Below are 18,105 nucleotides of genomic sequence, written 5' to 3'. Positions count from 1 at the left end.
CGCACGGCGGGGCGGGGCGCCGCGGCCACGGGCGGGGAGCGGCGGCGGCAGCAGCGACCCCTGGCGGCCGGCGGCCGCTCCGAGCGGAGCCCCGGGCAAACCCCCTCCGGTAGGGCAGGAGGCACGGCACGAGGCAGGGAGTCGTTCCAAAGCTAACAGGTTTAATGGCATTGCACACACCCGGTGCCCGGCCCGAGCGCACGCACAGCCCCGCGGAGCCCGTTAACGGCGGCCCCGACGCACCCGAGCCGAAGCGCCAGGCTCCACCGGTGCTCGGGGCCCTCGCCCCGCCCCAGTCCTCCATCAGGCTGCTCCTGGCTGGGGCTGCCGGTACCGGTACAGGCAGACAGTCCCGTCCCGCTGCCCGGCCAGCAGGCAGGCGCTGGTGGTGGCCCATCGGGCCAGTGCCCAGCTCCCGTCCGGGTCCGGGGGCAGCAGGGCCGTGCACTGTCCCAGCAGCAGGTCCCACACCGCGATGGCTCCCGACGTCAGCACGGCTGCGGCAGAAGCATCCTTCACGTCACCCTCCAGGTACCTACGGTTGTACACCGAACAGTTACAATGCTGCAATTTGTCTGTGAAAACACTATTGCATCATTTTGTAAAATTAGCACATTTTTCATGTACAAAATTAATAAGCAAATTTAATCCAACTGTAGGAAGCCAGGTTATGTTCCATGTTGTATCTCGAGTGCACCTGAGAACAAAGGATGTCAATCCTGCTGCAGCCTCTGTACATACTTGAAAATTGTTTAGTAAGCCCAAATCTCAGTCCACTAATATTTGTGCACGTAGGAAGCACGATGACGGATGTAAGGGCATTGCAAGACTTGAGTCTTAAACAGCTTAGTCTTCAAAATGCAAGACATAGGAAGGAAAAGGTCATCTGACTGCAAACAGCTGCTTAACATAAATAAATCTAGCAAAGTGCTTTTTAAGAGCACAAGAGCTCAGAACGTTTCATTTGCAGACATTTTCTCAGGGGTTTTTGCCTGGGGAATTTACCTGGTGAACCTGGTTACAGCATTTCCACAATTACTTTGTTGGGGGAGAAAGACAAAAACGTACAGCGTGCAGAAAATCAACGCTGCCGTTCGCTGTGGTGAGCGGAGCCCCTCGCCACGCGGTGACGCCGGGAGCTCAGAGGTCAGCGCGCAGACTGGCGCAGGAAGCGGGCAGGAAACGGCCAACACCCTCGCCCCATTCCAGCCTATGTACAGGACAAACGGCAGTGACGGATGCAGCCCCCTTATCATCAGCGAGATGGCAAATGGATCCTCGCCAGCAGGGCTAATCGGGGCTCGTTAAGTGATTCCCCCCCCCCAAAACCACCTCGAAGGAGTTACGAAGCCGGCACGCACAGTCCCCCAGGTACTTGCCTTCCAGCCTGTCCTGGTGGGAGGGAGGAGAACATGACTCCCGTGCTCCTGGCTGTTTTGGGGTTGAAGGCTATCACGCGGAACGCGGGGTTTCCACAGGACTCACTCTCTTTGGCGTGTGGATGACTTAAAACAACAAACAGAAGGCCCTGATAGACAGAGGAAAAATACATCACTAAAAACAACAGCAAGAGGGGAAAAAAAGCCAAAGAATTTTCCAAAAATTAATTGCTACATTCTCTCTATAATCAAAGCCCCATGGACAGTGACACATTATTTTTACTGAATAAAAAAGAAATTGCTTACTTTCCTTATCAAATTAGATAAAAACCAAAGCAGCTGCTGACTGATAAGGGCTGATGCAATACAGAATGACATCTCAGTGACCCAATGGATTTATGCACTTATCTTTCTGCCTGAAAAAGCTGAACTTGCTGTACGATGAGGTGACATTTAAAGTAAAATTTCTGGGCCTCATTTTAATCCCTGGGAGCTTATAAATGTAACAAGAGTTCCATGCAAACCAGCACAGCTCAGAACAGCCACTGGCCAGCACAAAACATGCTGGGACAGATATTCTGAGGAAGTCTGACTCAAGCCATCGTTATCGGACAAGACATTCTTGCCCCAAAAGGTTAAACGCTCACTGAAAACAATCAAATCCTTGATAAACTACAAAAATCCATCTGGAATCATAGCACAAGTGGAAGCAAGTGGCAAAGAATCATTAGTATGAATCTTGGGTTTCATCAGTTGATACCCTTGGGGGGTATATGTAAATAATAACCACTTCAAATAGGTTTTCCGACAATGGCAACGTGCCATCACCACGCTGGCAGCTACCCACTTGTGAAATGGAAGAGACTTACCAAGCACCAGCACTGGGCAACAGTATTTCTGCTTCCCACGCCCAAGATGCTGCTGCTTTGGAATACACTTTGATGCATCACTCTCATTTTATTAGTACACTGCAGAAAGCCAAGAATTCGAGGTAGCAAGTGTGGCTTATTTCTCCTAGTTAACCTATTTTCCTTTGAAGTATCTTCAGTGTATCTAAACAGAGCTGCTATTTCAATCCACTCTAGAAAGCCTAATTCTTTAAGTCCCCACCACAGTTAGTCAGTGCAGTCCACGCGTAAACTGTGCGCCCTATTTCACATACGTACAGAGTCGGAATATGCTCGATGGCAGACTGAAGCTGGGTAGGAATAACCAATGTGCATCTTCTTCAGGAGCTGGCCTGTTTTCACATTCCTGCAGTTGATGAAAATACAAATTCTAACTGCATTTCCATCCTCTGTCTGTTATTTTCTAATCATAGTTACCCCACTACGCAAGATGGACAGTTTTGGTTTCACATAAACCAAACTAAGACACAAGAGGCCACAGGAAGAGATGTAATGCATATGATGCAAAAGCAAGTGGAATTATAGCAGTAGAGTTTATTCACTATCTATCCAACTCTACAGAAGTTAAAGTGCCAGACTGTAGGCCCTTTGACAATTATAATTTCAAATCCGCTGCCAACCAACACCCCTATATAACATCTGCAGCTAGCCATTACAGCCACCACATACATCTGCAAGCTACCTCATTTAATTGCAAAGGAAACACTGACCAGACAACAATGCTGTTCACCACAGTGGTGCCAACCAAGGCGTCTCTCATTCCTTCTACTTCAGCAAAAGCTAAAACAGTTTCTTCGGGGGGCATCAAAGTCTGTCCATCGTTGCTCCTGAATAGCAGATTAGCAAGTGAAAAAAGGCAGTCAAAATAATAAGTATGTGTTCTGTACTCAGCACATCTCCAGAGAGAACCCAACGCTTTTCTACACCTGAGATGTTTCCTTTTCTTCCACCTGCCACGCTGAGACCACCCCAAAACCAGCAGACTCACCTCCCTGTCTCTGAAAGCGATACTACTTCTACTTGCTGCTCTTGCACAGTCCTGCTGCTGCTGACCAGCCTCCTATCCTTTAGCCCGAGAACAGCTTTTATATTTCCAGTTTTTACTAGTGACTGCTTGAATGAGTCATTCTCAGAAGAATAAAGCAGGAGCCTAAACGAAAAGAAAAGTATGCCTAATGACAGAAAGAACCGTAACTCAAACATGCCATAGCATATAAAAATAAGCATGTTTAAACAGTCTACCACCTCTAGGGGCGAATAAGCAAGTCTTTATAGTTGATTTTTAGAAATCCCTTCCATATTTTCCAACTGTTAAAGCAACTGAGAAAGTGACACATTAATAAGAGATAATTTCAACCACTACACAAGAGGAGAGTTAAGCTGCAGCTATTCAGGATGCAAAGCACTAGTAAGAAATAAATACAACACCTTATTTCTCCAATCTCCAGATCTCCCAATGCTATACACACGAGATTACAGGTGTCTGGCAGAGGAACAATCTGTATTACAGGAATCTAGGAGAGCAAAACAAGAATTCAGTGTCACCCACAATGTCCCTTCAACTTTATTCCCATTTTTTAGAGTTTCAAGTAAAGTGATATGGGGCAGAACTAATTTTCAGATCCCTCTGAAGAAGCACACTTAGATTAGCTGAACTCTCTGCTCTTTACCTAATTAAACAATCCCTGTTGATATAAGAGACAAAAAGCGTCTCCAGGGAGTGTAAGGGGAAAAAGCACAAGTCAGTGGCTGTAGTGCAGCCACCGTTCAGTACATGAAGTATCAAATTCCAGCAGATAACACGCGACCACACAAGCTACCGGCCTTCTCCATCAGCAGTGCAAACCATTCTCCTCTGTGCCCGAGGGAATGAAAAATTCATGCCACCTAAAGAACTTACCTTGGACCCAAGACTGCAAGCTCCTTGTATCTTGGGAACTAACACACTGGGACAAGAAAGTTGCCCTAAATTCTGGAAATAAGGATTGTGTTCATACCTCTCCGAGCTGCCAAGTATAGAGCTTTTCCCAGCAGTCAGATGCCAGAGGTTTCCACAGGGAGACAGAACTCTCAGAAGCAGTCACCACACACAGCTTTCTGCTGCCAGCTGCTTCCCACCACATGGTACTCACATCCACAGCGCAGGAACTTGAAGAATCCTGTCCAAAACAAAACAGTGCTGGTTTTCTTCTGATAGAACATGGTTATCAGGTTCAGCCTGAGAAAAAAGCTTGACATTCAGTGTGATGAGAATTTGAGGCTAAAACGTTAAGCTCATGATGTTTAATTTTGAGTAAAATGTCAGTAAGGCACCAAGGAAAACAAGCCTGATGGGCTTCTCTCTCAGAGCAGCAAATATATCGGCTCAATTCACAAAAGTCACTTGTCATTGGAAACAACAGAGACCCAGCAGAGCCCAGAGCTGGGACAGGACTGAGGGCACCGTGGCAGAGCCGTGACAAAGCCCGAGTGCCACCTACCTGCAGTCGTGCACTTGCTTCCCTTGTTGCACACAGGAGATGGGACTTGCAGCAGTACAGACCGAGTTTAAAACTGAACAAAGCAAGGGACTTCTCCTCTCCCTTGCAAAAAAATTTTCAGCTTCAGCCATATTATTTTTGGCTGGTTATGGTAAACCCCCAGGCTTCCTTCTTGAGCAAAACTTTGCACTTCGGTTTGGAAAAGCTAGAGGTGAGCCAGCCCCCGGCAAAGTCATTTGGAGTTCAATGGGCTTTCCCACAGATGTTGCTTCCTTGGCTGCCAACCATTCTCTACCCCGTCCAAGACAGAGGAGAGCGGAAGGACACCACTGCAGGAAGAAGACCCGATGGCTCAGCTGTGCAAACAGTCCTGGGCAAGATTTGCCTTGGTCATGGCATGTACAAGCAAGGCTCCGTTCCAGAAGGGTATGAACATCAACATAGGTATTTGGCCAGTGCTGTAAGCCCCCCTTACTGGGAGCTCATTAGTGTGTTAGTGCCTGAAATGGTGTCAGGAGGCCACAGGGCAGGCAACGAGGGTACAAGGGCTGTGATTGTTTTACCTGGGGATGAGGAAAAATGCAGCAGTTTTGTTTGTTGAGACATTTGCATATGTTTAAACATTCATTATTCAGAAACACTGAAATCCTTTATCAGTCAAAAGGAGATATACAGCAATCTAACCTTTCAGTATGCTTTACCACAACTGAAGGCAGAACTGATCAAACTAGGCAGCAATCTATTTTGTTCAGCTAGCCATTCTGCATTTTTTAGTGCATTTTTGTTAAACTTGGTATTAAAGAGTTGCTACTGATTCAGTAAACAATTATCCAACGGTATCCCACCTTTAGCTTTGATATAAGCTGCAAGCTTTCTTCTCTCAGGCCATCAAGCAGTACTGGAGTCAACTGTTCTGGTACACCTTTTTTCTGCACAAACAAGTAAAGAACGAGGGTAATTCAACTTTGAAATTACATTCAGCACCTGCAAGAATGAGGCAGAAATGTGAATTCACTCTGCATACAGTTGTTGGAGAGCTATGGTTGGAGCGCCTCTTTTTGTACTTGCGTGTCTTTGAAAAACAAGAGATCCCAGACAGGTTATTTCCTGGTTTGCTTCTCTCAGCCTTCAGAATCAAGTCATTCTCTCAGTACCCGTCCTGCATGCCAGTCATTTAATCTCCTTTACCAAATCCTAGCTGGAAATTTTTCCTAAGGTAGACCAACATTATATGGGTACCAGAAACTTTTTGTTCATATACACGTTTCAAACACACGCCCTCCAATAAGCATTGAAACCCGCATCTCCCGTTTCATCAAGCAGGATTTTAAAGAATTTGTTCTTGAGGTCAAAAGACCTTAGGCAACAGGTGAAAACCGAACATTTACTAAGTCAGCTAAAAGACAGCATGCAAGGCTAGCATGCAAAGAGGTCTTTCCCCTGAAGTCAGGTGAGACTCTGGAAAGGGGGACTCAACCACAAAACTTCTAGCTTAGTACCACTGGCAAAGAGGAAAGCTTGTTACCTGTTCAGGAGAAGCTCTGCAGGATCTCTGCTGTTTGCTCTCTGACTGCTGATGCTTTTCCAAGGCCACAGCCTCATCAAATTTATTATCAGGACCTCTTTCAGCTTCCAAAGGAAACATCGTATCTTGTTCCTCCTCTTTTCTAGCAGATCCTGCACCACAGCTGTCCGAGCACAGTGGAATAGCAGACTCTTCGCATTCCCCATCATCCATGACCTGGGCAGATGTTCCTTTGGAGGGACGCTGGCTCGCTTGCAAGGGAGGTATGGAAGGTGTATTGGGGAAGACGTCACCATGTAGTGATGGTAAAACAGCTGGGGTTGCACCCACGACAGGGAAAACAGATGAGGAAATCTGAGACTCAGGCTGAGTGGGAGCACCAGCTAAGACAGGCCCCATGGGAGTAAATAGCAATTCATGGGTGGAAAGTTCCTTCTTGGAAGCTGGGCTTTGCAAATGAGGTAACTTGGGCAATCCATTTTTGAAAGGCAAAATCAAGTTAGTTCTGAGACTTTTTTCTTCTGGATTCATTTGTGCATCTTGTGCGTGCTCTGAAGCCACACCATCTCCAAACACACTAGGAACAAAACCCTCCAAGTCATTCACAGGGGAAGATTCTGATTTTTCAAGTTTTAGTAGTCCAAATTCCTCATCTGGTAAGTGAAAGTCACTGATACCCAGTCTGGGGGCCAGCCACTGGAGACTGCGGAAGGAGAAGAGAGAGCCGCCAGTACTGGGGTCCGTGGCAGGGAGGCCAAGAGAAGCAGAACCCTCTGAACCTGTTGGATAGCTACGTCCTCTTTTGCTCTCATCTAGACAAGAAAAAAACAAGAATACAAGAGAGAACATCACATTATAAAATAACCAGCAACTAGCCTTTTCAGCCTCTCTCATCCAGAGTGTGACTCTGATCTGTTTTCCAAGAAATAAAAAAGTCATATCCATCTTAACACATGGAAGTGGCACTTTTCTGGAAAGACATTACACTCCATAATTGCTCTGCATCAAGCCTTCGGCTAAAATATCACTGCCAAAGACTGCAACTGACTGAGTGCTCGGTCAGTTTGTTACGTGCTTTTCTCCCAACATGTTCTCTTTTTACAATATTCACAGACCCTCAGACTGTAATGCTGCTCTTTGCATTTCATGTTTGTCAACGCTAAAAAAAATAAATCATTATTACACAGACTTAGTTGGAGAAACAGGTTTACATCTCTTTGCTGGAAAATCAGGTCCAGTGTGAACAACATTTGCTCCAACAGCAAAGCAGCTTAACAAGTTCTTAGCCCTCCTCCTCATCCATGCACTGGTGCTCACTCCCTGTCACTGGGCTGAAGCAGAAGTTTCTGGAATTGTGCAAAGAACACGGGCCCCACAATGATCTGTATTTTTTAAAAATATCTCCTGTTAAAAAAAAAAACCAAACAGCTAACACATGTAAGACTTTCTTGAATAAAACACATGGCAGGGCATGAGCAGCAGAGCATGCACCCACTGCGACATTTCCCTGCCTTGCTCTCGGGCTCTAGGTTTAGGGAGTACTTATATTTGATGAAGTACCTTTTGAGACTTGACTGGCTCTCTGTCTTGTAGAGGAGCGCAGGGAGCAGCGCAGAGGGACATTAATCGCCAGGAGCTGCTCAGCCCTGTAGGCTCCTTGCACTTGTTGATTCTTAACAGGCTCCACTGGATATTTATCAGTCTGACGCACACTTAAGTCGGCTTCCAGATCTACTGTATGGCTGGTGAAAGTTTCATTCCCTGGGTTCAGAGAATCGCTGTTCTGAAGTGGATTTTGAACCTGTTCTAACAGAGTCTTAGGGCATTTGCCAAGCACTTGGCCTCCTCCAGGAGCAGGATCAGCACTCATTGGCTGTACAGCACCAGTCACTTCTGTCTCTCCAGACCCAAGAGCTGCAGCAGCAGACAACCTTCTCTCATCTGAAGCTGATTTTTCAAGATTAGCCTCACAGTTTTCCTTTTCACTCTGACATTCATTTGACAGCAGACTACTGCTTTCCCTTGGCGTTACGAGATCCAAACTCTCTGTAAGCTCCTGTGACACTTGATGCACAGGGGGTTTGCAGGTGGACTTTCTTCTTCCCTTTTGTTTCCTCTGCAATCGCCTCTGATCTCGCTTTGTGCTAGTGATACTGTTTTGAGAAGTCGATCCAAGCGATGTGTTGCTACCACTGGACGCAGGAAGAGATTTCTGAGGACTACCTGAATTTGTTGGATCACTTTCTGCACCAAGAAAAGGGAACGGCACGACCCCTGACTCCAAATCATTTTCAACTCTTTCTTGGGAGGGCCGACCTGAATTTCCATCTTTCTGCTTGCACTTACTTCGCTGACCTTTCTTGCTTCTGCCCAGCTGGCTGAGAATTACAGCATCGAGGTCCACTTTCCTCTGGCAATTAGACATGCGTCGAGTTGTCCTGACGTAGTATTCAACGGGAAAGAGAAGCCCATCAACCACCGTGCAAGAGTTCAGTGCGCTTTCTGGAGCTGTCACCTTTTCTGGATGAGAAATTCTTGACTGAATCTCAAGCTGTTGAGTCTCCAACAGTTCTTCAACATTGCCCATAGCAAGTTCTGTAGGAAAGGGATTTAAGCTATTAGCGTCACTTTGATTTCCTTCAAGGCTTTTGCTCTCATTAGTTATAGTGTTATTTCCGTCAGCAGGCAATACTTCATTTTCTGACATTAAATCCAAGAGCCTATGTAATTCTCCCTGATCTTCACACATACTCTCACCGTCCATTTGTTTCATTATATTGGAGGATTCTTTTCCGCCAACACCACTGGTGCCCAGTAAACCAGAGTCACCGTTCTCTGAACACAGCCGTGCAGGCTCACGACTATCAGGTGTGGCCACAGCACTTGGGGACTCAGGCTGCCAGACATCGCTGCTGTCTGTCGGCACACACGGGAACAGCTCAGGCACTCCTGGAGGGACACTGTCTTCAAGCATGTCTTGTACCACTCCTAACGCTGCATCGGGAGGAGTGAAACTGGTTTTTTCTCTCTGCACAAGTGCTGGTCTGGATGCTCTTTGAGTGTTTTCCTCAGCGTTTGGGAGACTGCTTCGCCTGAAGACTGGTGACCGAAGTTCCTCTGTACTGGCGATTTGATTTTTCACCATTTCATCAGTGTTGATTAAATGCACATCACGCACTGATTCCCTGTCCTGTGATACCAGAGCCTTTGTCCGTCTCCTCAGCTTCATCAAGCTTCTGGAGGTTTGGGGTTTCTTCTCCTCAGGCACAGGCCTAATGATTCCACAGCACAGGGTTTCCTGGCTAGCCTGCGTGCTTTCTGCAGGTGAGCTGTCCGGCAAGCTGACCTCATTATTGGAGAATTCAGGAAAGTGTTTAAATGTGACAGATACTTTCTTCTCTGTGTCAAGATCAGAGCAGGTTTTAGTCTGTAACTGAGAGGTTTCATGTTTGTCACCACTAGGAGATATGTTATCTCTACAACCTGTGGGAAAAAATGTCGTATGTTTAAAGTACTCCCAGCAAAGTCCCATCCAAGAAAAACATCACACAGTAAAACTAGACGACTAGGTTAGGAGTGAAAGAGGGGGAATCTCACAGTCGGGATCAGAGAGTGCTGCAGGCCTGGTGGGGAGGAAGGGAGAGGAGATGTTACTGTAGATCACGATTCAGCAGCACTGGAAAGGCCGGGCGTGGCTATGGGGGATCAGTGGATGTGGCAGCAGCTGCAGAGAGGGGACAGCAGAGCTGAGGTCTGCCCCCGCCTGGCAGGACGGGCCGTGGGGGCACAGAAAGGCGATAGTGGCTGGGCTGGGACCCCCGCCCCGGCCCGCCCGGCCCCGCCGGCTGGGCGAGGACAAGGAGAAGCACACGGCAGCTGGCGGGACCCTCCGGGCGCTCCCGCCGACCCGTCCCGAAGCGGGAGGCCGCCAGCCGCCTCCTACCTACGGGGCTCCGCTCCCGCCGGCCTCCTTCCGCCGCCGTGCCCCGGCCGTGGCTCCTGGCTCGCTCGGCTCGCCGCGCCCGCTGCGGACACAACACCGGCGCAGGGCTGGGACCGGCCTTCCGCCACCTCCTCCCGCGCCCGGCCGGGCCGAGCCTCCCCCCGCCGCCGGCCCCGGCCCTGCCCGCTCACCCGCAGGCGGCTGACGGTCTCGCTGTACTCCCTCCTCAGCAGCGCCAGCTTCTCCCTCAGCTGCAAGACACAACGCACCGGGCTGGGGCTGGCACCACCGCGCCGCGCCCGCCGCCCCGGACCCCGCTCGGCCTCACCCGGCCCCGTACCTTCTCCTTCTGGGCGCCGCTGAGGGCCCCTCCGCCCGCCGCCTCCCCCGCGGCCGCCGCTCCCTCCATGGCCGCCTCACCGCGGGAAGCGCGAGGCGCGCGGGCGGTGCGTCCCCATGGCAACCAGGCCGCCATAGGCCGCGCCCGCGGCGGAAGCGCTGGTTGGCGGGAGGAAGTGACGCGCCGGAAACCAGGAGTGGTTGTGCGGAAGGGACGCCGCCATGGAGCTGAGCGAGATGCTCTACAATAAGTCCGAGTACATCGAGACGGTGCGGGGGGGCTGGGGCTGGGGCTGGGGCTGGCGCTGGCGCTGGCTGGGCGCGGGTCGGCTGAGGGGGGTCGAGTCGTGCTCGCTGAGGTGCTGGGGTGTTCGGGGGCGTCGGGGCTCGGGAGGCGGCTGCGGGCTCCGAGCGGCCGCAGTGACCCGTCCCTTCTCCCCGCAGGCATCCGGCAATAAGGTGAGCCGGCAGTCCGTGCTGTGCGGCAGCCAGAACATCGTTCTCAACGGCAAGGTAGGCGGCGGGGAGAGGGTTGCGGTATCCCCCCGTCCCGTCCCGGTATCCCCTCCGACCCAGCAGCTGGGTAGGAGGGGAGCGCGGCCGAGCCGCGGGGTCCCTGTCACCACCGCAGCAGCACCCGTGCTGCTCTGCTACCCGCTGACAACCGCCGTCGGCCCCCTGGGACCGGAGCTCAGCTCTCTGAGAACACAAACGGAGCTTCCTCTGTGGGTGTGCAGATCGTGGTGCTTTTATCCACGCAACAACGCGTTTCTGCTTGTGTTTAAGCCTTGCTTTGTGTATTGGCTCGCTTTGTGCAGCTCATTGACACCATGGGAGCACAGCTAGTGGTTCCAGGCTCCTGTGTCATTTGCTTTGTTATCGCATTTCTTTTGACTAAAAGAATCCTCCGTAAGGTAACGTAATCTCACTGGAGTGGCCTGACCTCTGCACGAGTCTGCATAATAACGGGTAATGTGGGCAGAAAGTTGAGCTCGTTTATCTCTATTTTCTTCTCCAGACAATAGTTATGAATGACTGCATCATCCGTGGTGACCTGGCAAACGTACGGGTTGGACGACACTGCGTGGTGAAAAGCCGCAGTGTCATTAGACCACCCTTCAAGAAGTTTAGTAAGGGGTAAGAGGTCCCTTTCCTTTAGGGAGACTGAAGTTAAAATATATTTACCTACAAAAAATATATATCTGCGTGGCAGAGATCTGTATTCAGATGGCTGTCTTCCTTTTGCAGCAATTTGCAGAAATATGTCCCTCTAAACCTGCCTTTTCCTGAAACTTTAAGCTTTGCCTTGAGGGTTAGCATTCTCTTCAGACTACCCTATGGAAAGGCTGGGATGTATTAAAATAGTGGAGTGAAGAATGTGTTTCACTTGTTCTTTGGGCCATCCTTTAGAAGGACATCAGAAAAGACCAGTCGCTTTTTAGTCTTCCTTAGTATCAGACCTCCCTCTGGTAACGCAGCTGGAGATGGGAGACTCCACAGTGTGATTTTGGGTCTAACAGTGTTGCAGATCAGTCTGTACATTGTACACCTGAAGAAACAACTCTCCTGTCACAGGGTGGCTTTTTTCCCTCTACACATTGGTGATCATGTCTTCATAGAAGAGGACTGTGTTGTCAACGCAGCCCAGATCGGCTCCTATGTCCACATAGGCAAGAACTGTGTCATCGTGAGTGTCGTTTCTCAGTCTTTTCTTTAAACTCTTGAGTATTATTGAGGCTTTGTAACAATGGTGGAAAGGAATCCGCTCCAGCTGGAGCAAGCATATTTACTCTGTGCTGTTCCTTTCTCCTCCTTTTCCTTCTCCACAGAAAGTGGTGTTTTCAGTTTTGTTATTTTGAGGATGGCAGGTTCAGCTGACCATTGTTTGGAAAATCCATCCCAACAATATTGTGGCTAATGGGACTGTCCAGGAAAGACAGTCTTCCCACAGAGGACAAGTGGAATTGTTTCTACGTGAATAACACAAAATAGTCAAGGTTGCTGTCTCTGAGTTGGAGAAGGGCCTGCATGACTCGAGTTCTAGGTTCCAGTTTACGCATCGACATGTGTTAATGTGCACCTGTCCATACATGTGTTAGTCAAAAGCAAACAGACTTTTCTTCTTCAGAAAAAGAAAAAATGAGTTATGTTGGGAAGAGCATTCAGTCAGGGTAAAGATTTATTCCCATGATCCCTTATACAGATTGTGTTTTGAGCGGCTAAATTTGTTGACGTTCAGGTAACTTATCAGGAATAAGCAAAAGCATGTAGTTTTTTTTAAGTATAAACTTTACCTAATCTCTGTTTTAGGGTCGTAGATGTGTTTTGAAAGACTGCTGCAAAATCTTAGACAACACAGTACTACCTCCTGAAACAGTAGTCCCACCTTTCACAGTCTTCTCGGGCTGCCCAGGTATGCTCCCTGTAAATTTACTTGCACAGATAACGTGGATATTCTTATTTTAAGATGAGATTGCTATGACAAAGATGCCTGTTGGCCTAGACGTAAAGGTATAGGGCACTTGGTGAACTGAAAAGTAACAATTAACTTGTGAAACTCGCTGCTTTAGTGTATGTTAGGTAGTTGGTATGTGTTTACTCAGAATAGTATTACTAGGATGGCAAAATGTACACCAGCTGTGTCTGTCCTGTACAGTAAACAACACAGCTTTTCAGGCATCTAGAATTCAGCGGCCATTAGGCTCTGGCAGAGTGAGCACTACTCCTTCTTTGGCGGTTTCTGGCTTTGCAGGTGTTTTGGTGGTTCAAACAGTAGGAAGTCCACTTGCTTGTTATTCATATGTTAAAGGAGAGGTATGAGCTGAGGTATATGAATGTTTAGTTCCAGCCCATCAGCCTGGCTGTGCTGGAGATCTTGCTCTACAAATTGCACACTCTGTCATTTATCTTCTGATAGGAGTTTTATGGGGAACAGCAGAAGCTGTTATGGGCCCAGCTGCAGCAATCTGTCCCAGGGTGCTATGGGAACGATCTTGCTGTATTGCTTGGCTTGAGAGAAGAGCCCTTTGCTGGTCTATTGGTATTTACTTACAGTTCAAAGTCACTGCTTTGGATGTTGAAAATAAGCTTACTTCTGCTTTCTCGTGCAAGAACGCTGATGGTCATACTCTTGTTCTTCTTCCAGGACTCTTCTCTGGGGAGCTCCCGGAATGTACCCAGGAACTCATGATTGATGTTACAAAGAGCTATTACCAGAAGTTCTTGCCGCTCACTCAGGTCTAGTAGCCTATTTACCATGTTTCAGAGCAGTAAAGGCACACAGGAGTATTCTGGGGGCAGGGAGAGGGATGTTGTTCAGTGAGACCAGGGCACGGCCCTCCGCCATTCCTGAGCACTTCTGCGAATGTTCCGTAATACTAATTAATGGTCTGGCCAAGCAGTCCCTTGTGAAAGCTGCTGTGTCATGTTGTTTAAACTTTGTATGCTCATTTGAATGTAATTCATTCCATGTTGTCTGAATTGTGCCATTAAATGTTCCAGAGCTAGGAAAGCTGATCTGAATCCCTTTAGGGCCCCATCCCCTCGTTGCACCTGGGGAACAAGGCAGAGTTGACAGCGCATACTTGGCAGCCTGTGCCTGTCTATCATGTCAGTTCTGTTCCTAACCCAAAGCAAGTGGGTTTACGCTTGCTAGAAGCAACCTCCATCCTAGAACAGAAGTGCTGTGTGGCTGATGTGCGTGTTATGGGCAGTTACTTACCAGGGTTCATTAGACCCAGTGTGTTCCTTTGGAAAAATAGTTGCTGCTCTATAGGCCTCTGTGTTGAGGTGGATGGCCTCTTCCTTTTTTCCCTGTGGACTGCGATTCTCTCCAATAGGGACAGGATATTGTTCCTCATCCTGAGATTTGCTTTAGGACTTTTGGCTGCCATTGAAACCTGTCTTTCTATGCCTTGCCTGACGAGACACTTGTTAGCTTTGAGCTCTTGAAGTAGACGTCAGTCCTGTGCTCTCACCCATCACACAGGGTTAGGATTCTCATGGCTGATGCGTGTTCTACTTCCTGAACATCACAGACCTTAAAGAGCCAAAGGGCTTTAGAAAGAGGATTGCCATGTCACTCAGAGTTCAGTGCAGCAGAAAGTGGGTAACTAAAAGTAGAAATCGGAGGTGGGTGAGAGGATGCTGCAATTGTCCCCACTTATTACCCAGTATGTTTATTCACAGAAAGCTTTTTTGGTGCTTTTCTGCATTATAAAACTTCAGAAGGAGATTCAGGCTTCTTGGAAAGAATGAACGTTTCATTTTGGACATGTAATAGGAATAATTCTTGCTGGGAGCAGCTCTGTGAAAGTTGGAGACAGCTGACGCTTGTGTGCACCTGATTCCGTACCAGACAACTGGCTAAAAATGAATCTGCCTGCTCTGGTTGTGTTATATTAAAGCTTACCATCACCCTTCTCTAGCTTTTAAAACTGGGGCTCCTGCATGTTGTAGTGTAGCAGCTGGGGGCCAGGACACACGTTAGTTATGTAGTAGGTGTATGGCTGTGAGATCGGCAGCCCTGGAGCCTTCAGCTGTTCTGTGTAATGCAAAGTACTGATACATCTTAAGTAGCAAACAGCTGTACAAGTACTAAAGTGTGTAGTAACTACTGTTAATCAAATGTAAAACCACTGACTGGTTTGTTTGTATTTTTACTGTACATAAATTAAAGCCTCTTCAGTTGTTCAAGTGACTCAAGGTTGTGACTCTTCAAATCAAACTTGAGACTAGAGTGAGATTTCTGCTGTGCCTGGGCACATGAGCTGCAGTCTCTTGTTCTGTGACCATTACAGTGTTGGTGCATTAAAAAAGTGAAGTACAGTGTGAAACAGCTTCTTTCTCACCCACAAATGATTCCAGCATTGCTGTTTTATAATGGCTCTGACACAGAATGTCTTTGCTTCTATTCTTTGTGCTGAAGTGAGAATCCTAAAGCCTCTAAAGTGACTGTAAAATCCTCTCTTCAGCACTGAAACGCTAGGCACACCTATTTGGTACAGCCGTAGCTCCAGCAGTATTGCTTTGGGCACTTGGAAATGGGCTGCTTTTTGGATCTGACTCCTTTTGCACCTGTGTAAATGTGGGTTTTTTTAAAAAAAAAAAAAAAAGAGGCAGGAGCTGGAGCCAGCCTCTCATGGCAGAGAGCACAGCTGGGACAAGAAGATGAGATTTTGTGCTGAAGCTGCAGGAACTGGGCTGGTACTGCTGAGCTGTCCGATGCAGCAGATCAGTTAGGTCTGGTTTCAACAGAGTTCAAGTGTTTTACTAGAAGCCCAGGTTCAGCAGGACCGTTGTACCGCCTAGTCCCGTACTGGCTAGAAATAGCTGTTCAGTGGTAGCTGCCTTCCTCGAATCTTCCTGAAGTGGGAGTGGAGACAAGTGCAGAAGGAAGCTGTGTTCTTCCTGGGATCTCCAATGGGTTCGGGGGGATGTCTGTGTGAAAGGCCCAGGCTTGCTGCTTTTTCTACCTACATGAAAAAGTATTAACTGTACCTTGTGTCTGTACTGCAGGCAGCTTCCTAGTTGTCTTCATCTTCCAAAAATGTTTAGTTCCTGCTGTCCAGAACCTGACTAGCCCTTGCAGAAGCCGTTTCCAGTGAGGGGCTGCCCCATCACAAGACCTGACAGGTTTGGGGATTCTTGCAAGATTTCCTGCAGGTCAGATGCTTAGGAGTTTATGCTGCTGCTCACTAGTGCTGTTTTGCCTTGTGAACTTGCTGTCAGCTGTCTCTTGACGGTGGGAAGCTGCCCTGTATTTGGTCAGGAAGGAGCTGTGTGTGCTGTGTTGCCATGGTGTCACTTCAAAGTTTCAACACCACATAGTACATTTCACCGGGATCGCTTGATTCGTGGCCGCAGTTGGGCAGTGTGGAGCTGGGCTGCTGGCGTGGGAGAGGGGTGGGAAGACGTGGCTGCCAAATTAAGGGATGTGAGTTTGAGAGGGAATGGGACGGCAGCTGGGAAGGTCTGAGTGATGCCTTTCCACGATCATTTGAACAGCACAGCTGTAGTGCACGGAGGGATACATCACTGCACAGTTACGCATTTCTGGGCCTACTTTTCCTTTTAGCATGCTGAGCTGACCCTTCTGCCTTAATTAAAACCTCTTTTATTGTCTCCGTCAAGGTGGCCTCTGCCAGGGTCTAAAACCAAGTCGCCACTGAAGATCTCAAACACTGAGCACTGTTAACATTCCTTAGATTTGGCCACTTTATCCTCCTGTCCTCTGAAGCATCCCTCTGACCTGGGCTCACCTCTACGCCTCTGCCAGCTCTGGAAAGATGGAGTGTCAGTAGGTTGCAGCATGGGGAATTACAACTGTCTGATGGCAACATTCAGTCCAGCACAGTGCAATAAAACGTGACTTCCAGGGGAGGGCTTTGCTGCGTAGCCAAAGAGGAGCTGTAGGTGCATGGGGAAGCATGCCCCTCAGGGAGGGAAATTTCTTCTTTCAGGAGTCTTGTACAAACAGCGATCATTTCCAACACCGAGTTGCTGTACTGCTTCATTGAGCCTGTATGCTTTACTCCAGTTTGCTCTGACCAAGGCTGGCGGGTCACACTGCTCTTACTGCAGGGCGTTCGGAGCCTGTGGGGGGGACATGGCGGGGGCTGCAGAACCCTTCTCTCTTTTGCTGTGTCCGCCATCGGCGCTGATGCCTCTTTAGAATTGCAGCTGCTCCGTGTAAGGAACGGTGAGAGCCGCTGCCTGCGAGCAGCCGTGCAGGAAGGTAATGAAGTCACTGGCTGAGCGGAGGCCGTGTCTGCTCTGTGCGGAGCAGAATCTCCCGAGATGATCCGGCTCCACCGTGGGACTGCGCGTGCCTGGAGGGGGAAGGCAGGCTCGCGGGCTGAGGTGCTGCGCTGGGGTTTGTGCCATTTGTGGTTATTTTTCATCGGCGTTTTGTTCTGCGCCGGCAGGCAGCAAGGTGGGGTGAAGGGGGGAGAACGTGCAATACGGTTACTGCTGTTAGCAAGCGGTGGTACATGCAGGGGCAGCTCTGCGGGCCCCTGGCTGATGGTTCACTGGGCAGCGTGTCTGTGGGGCGAGTGGGAAGAGGAGAGTGAAAACATCGTTAAGGATGTCAGGCACAGCTGCCAAAATGTCACCTGAGGTGACCAAGAGGCGCCAGGGGCAGGTTGGATTCTGCAGAATAAAAACCAGCTCAGGGACCAGATTCTCGGGTAAATGTGGAAATCCGTAGGTGAGCTGGGTCTGGATGCAGAAGCGTCACCCAAATCCGCGGGGAAACGACCTGTCTTGGTGCTGTTTCTGTCCCAGAAAAGCCACGTCGGGTACAGCCGCCAGCGCCGATTTCCCTTCGCCAATACTTGGCCTCGGGAGTCGTGTCCACACACACACACACACCCCCCCCGTGGGCGCGGGTGAACGGGAGCAACCGGAGCGGGGCTGGGGCTGGGCAGGGCCGGTCCTTGCTGTGGAGCCCCGCCGTGGGGAAGCGGTGTCCGGGCACCCCACGCGGGAGCAGCGGGCCGCGCGTGGCCGCAACCAACGGCCGCCGAGG

At 49.1% G+C, this 18,105-nt stretch overlaps 2 protein-coding genes across 2 annotated transcripts; one reads left to right on the top strand and one right to left on the bottom strand.

Moving 5' to 3' along the window:
- Nucleotides 1-1,327: 1,327 nt before the first annotated feature.
- PALB2 (partner and localizer of BRCA2) lies at nt 1,328-10,716 on the bottom strand. Its single transcript, XM_075767087.1, has 12 exons — nt 10,576-10,716; nt 10,427-10,486; nt 10,236-10,317; nt 7,853-9,775; nt 6,293-7,104; nt 5,613-5,696; nt 4,285-4,446; nt 3,716-3,801; nt 3,276-3,437; nt 2,998-3,114; nt 2,546-2,633; nt 1,328-1,528 (listed from the first exon to the last, which is right to left on the bottom strand). Exons 1-12 carry the CDS (start codon nt 10,708-10,710, stop codon nt 1,343-1,345), a joined length of 3,897 nt encoding a protein of 1,298 aa, XP_075623202.1. The 5' UTR covers nt 10,711-10,716; the 3' UTR covers nt 1,328-1,342.
- Nucleotides 10,702-16,878, top strand: DCTN5 (dynactin subunit 5). The gene is made up of 7 exons (XM_075767088.1): nt 10,702-10,844; nt 11,019-11,087; nt 11,593-11,711; nt 12,150-12,261; nt 12,885-12,987; nt 13,720-13,811; nt 16,707-16,878. Exons 1-7 carry the CDS (start codon nt 10,797-10,799, stop codon nt 16,725-16,727), a joined length of 564 nt encoding a protein of 187 aa, XP_075623203.1. The 5' UTR covers nt 10,702-10,796; the 3' UTR covers nt 16,728-16,878.
- Nucleotides 16,879-18,105: the final 1,227 nt, after the last annotated feature.

Source organism: Balearica regulorum, chromosome 15, assembly GCF_011004875.1.
Source record: "Balearica regulorum gibbericeps isolate bBalReg1 chromosome 15, bBalReg1.pri, whole genome shotgun sequence".
Taxonomy (NCBI): Eukaryota; Metazoa; Chordata; class Aves; order Gruiformes; family Gruidae; genus Balearica; species Balearica regulorum.
This window is presented reverse-complemented; position numbering and strand designations above follow the sequence as displayed.

Coding starts and splice junctions, on each gene's coding strand:
- DCTN5 (XM_075767088.1), top strand. CDS start 10,797: ATGGAGCTGAGCGAGATGCTCTACAATAAGTCCGAGTACATCGAGACG. Junction 12,262..12,884: donor TAGGCAAGAACTGTGTCATC/GTGAGTGTCGTT, acceptor TCTCTGTTTTAG/GGTCGTAGATGTGTTTTGAA. Junction 12,988..13,719: donor AGTCTTCTCGGGCTGCCCAG/GTATGCTCCCTG, acceptor TTCTTCTTCCAG/GACTCTTCTCTGGGGAGCTC.
- PALB2 (XM_075767087.1), bottom strand. CDS start 10,710: ATGGCGGCCTGGTTGCCATGGGGACGCACCGCCCGCGCGCCTCGCGCT. Junction 9,776..10,235: donor GCGGGAGCGGAGCCCCGTAG/GTAGGAGGCGGC, acceptor TTTTTCCCACAG/GTTGTAGAGATAACATATCT. Junction 7,105..7,852: donor AGCCAGTCAAGTCTCAAAAG/GTACTTCATCAA, acceptor TTTCTTGTCTAG/ATGAGAGCAAAAGAGGACGT.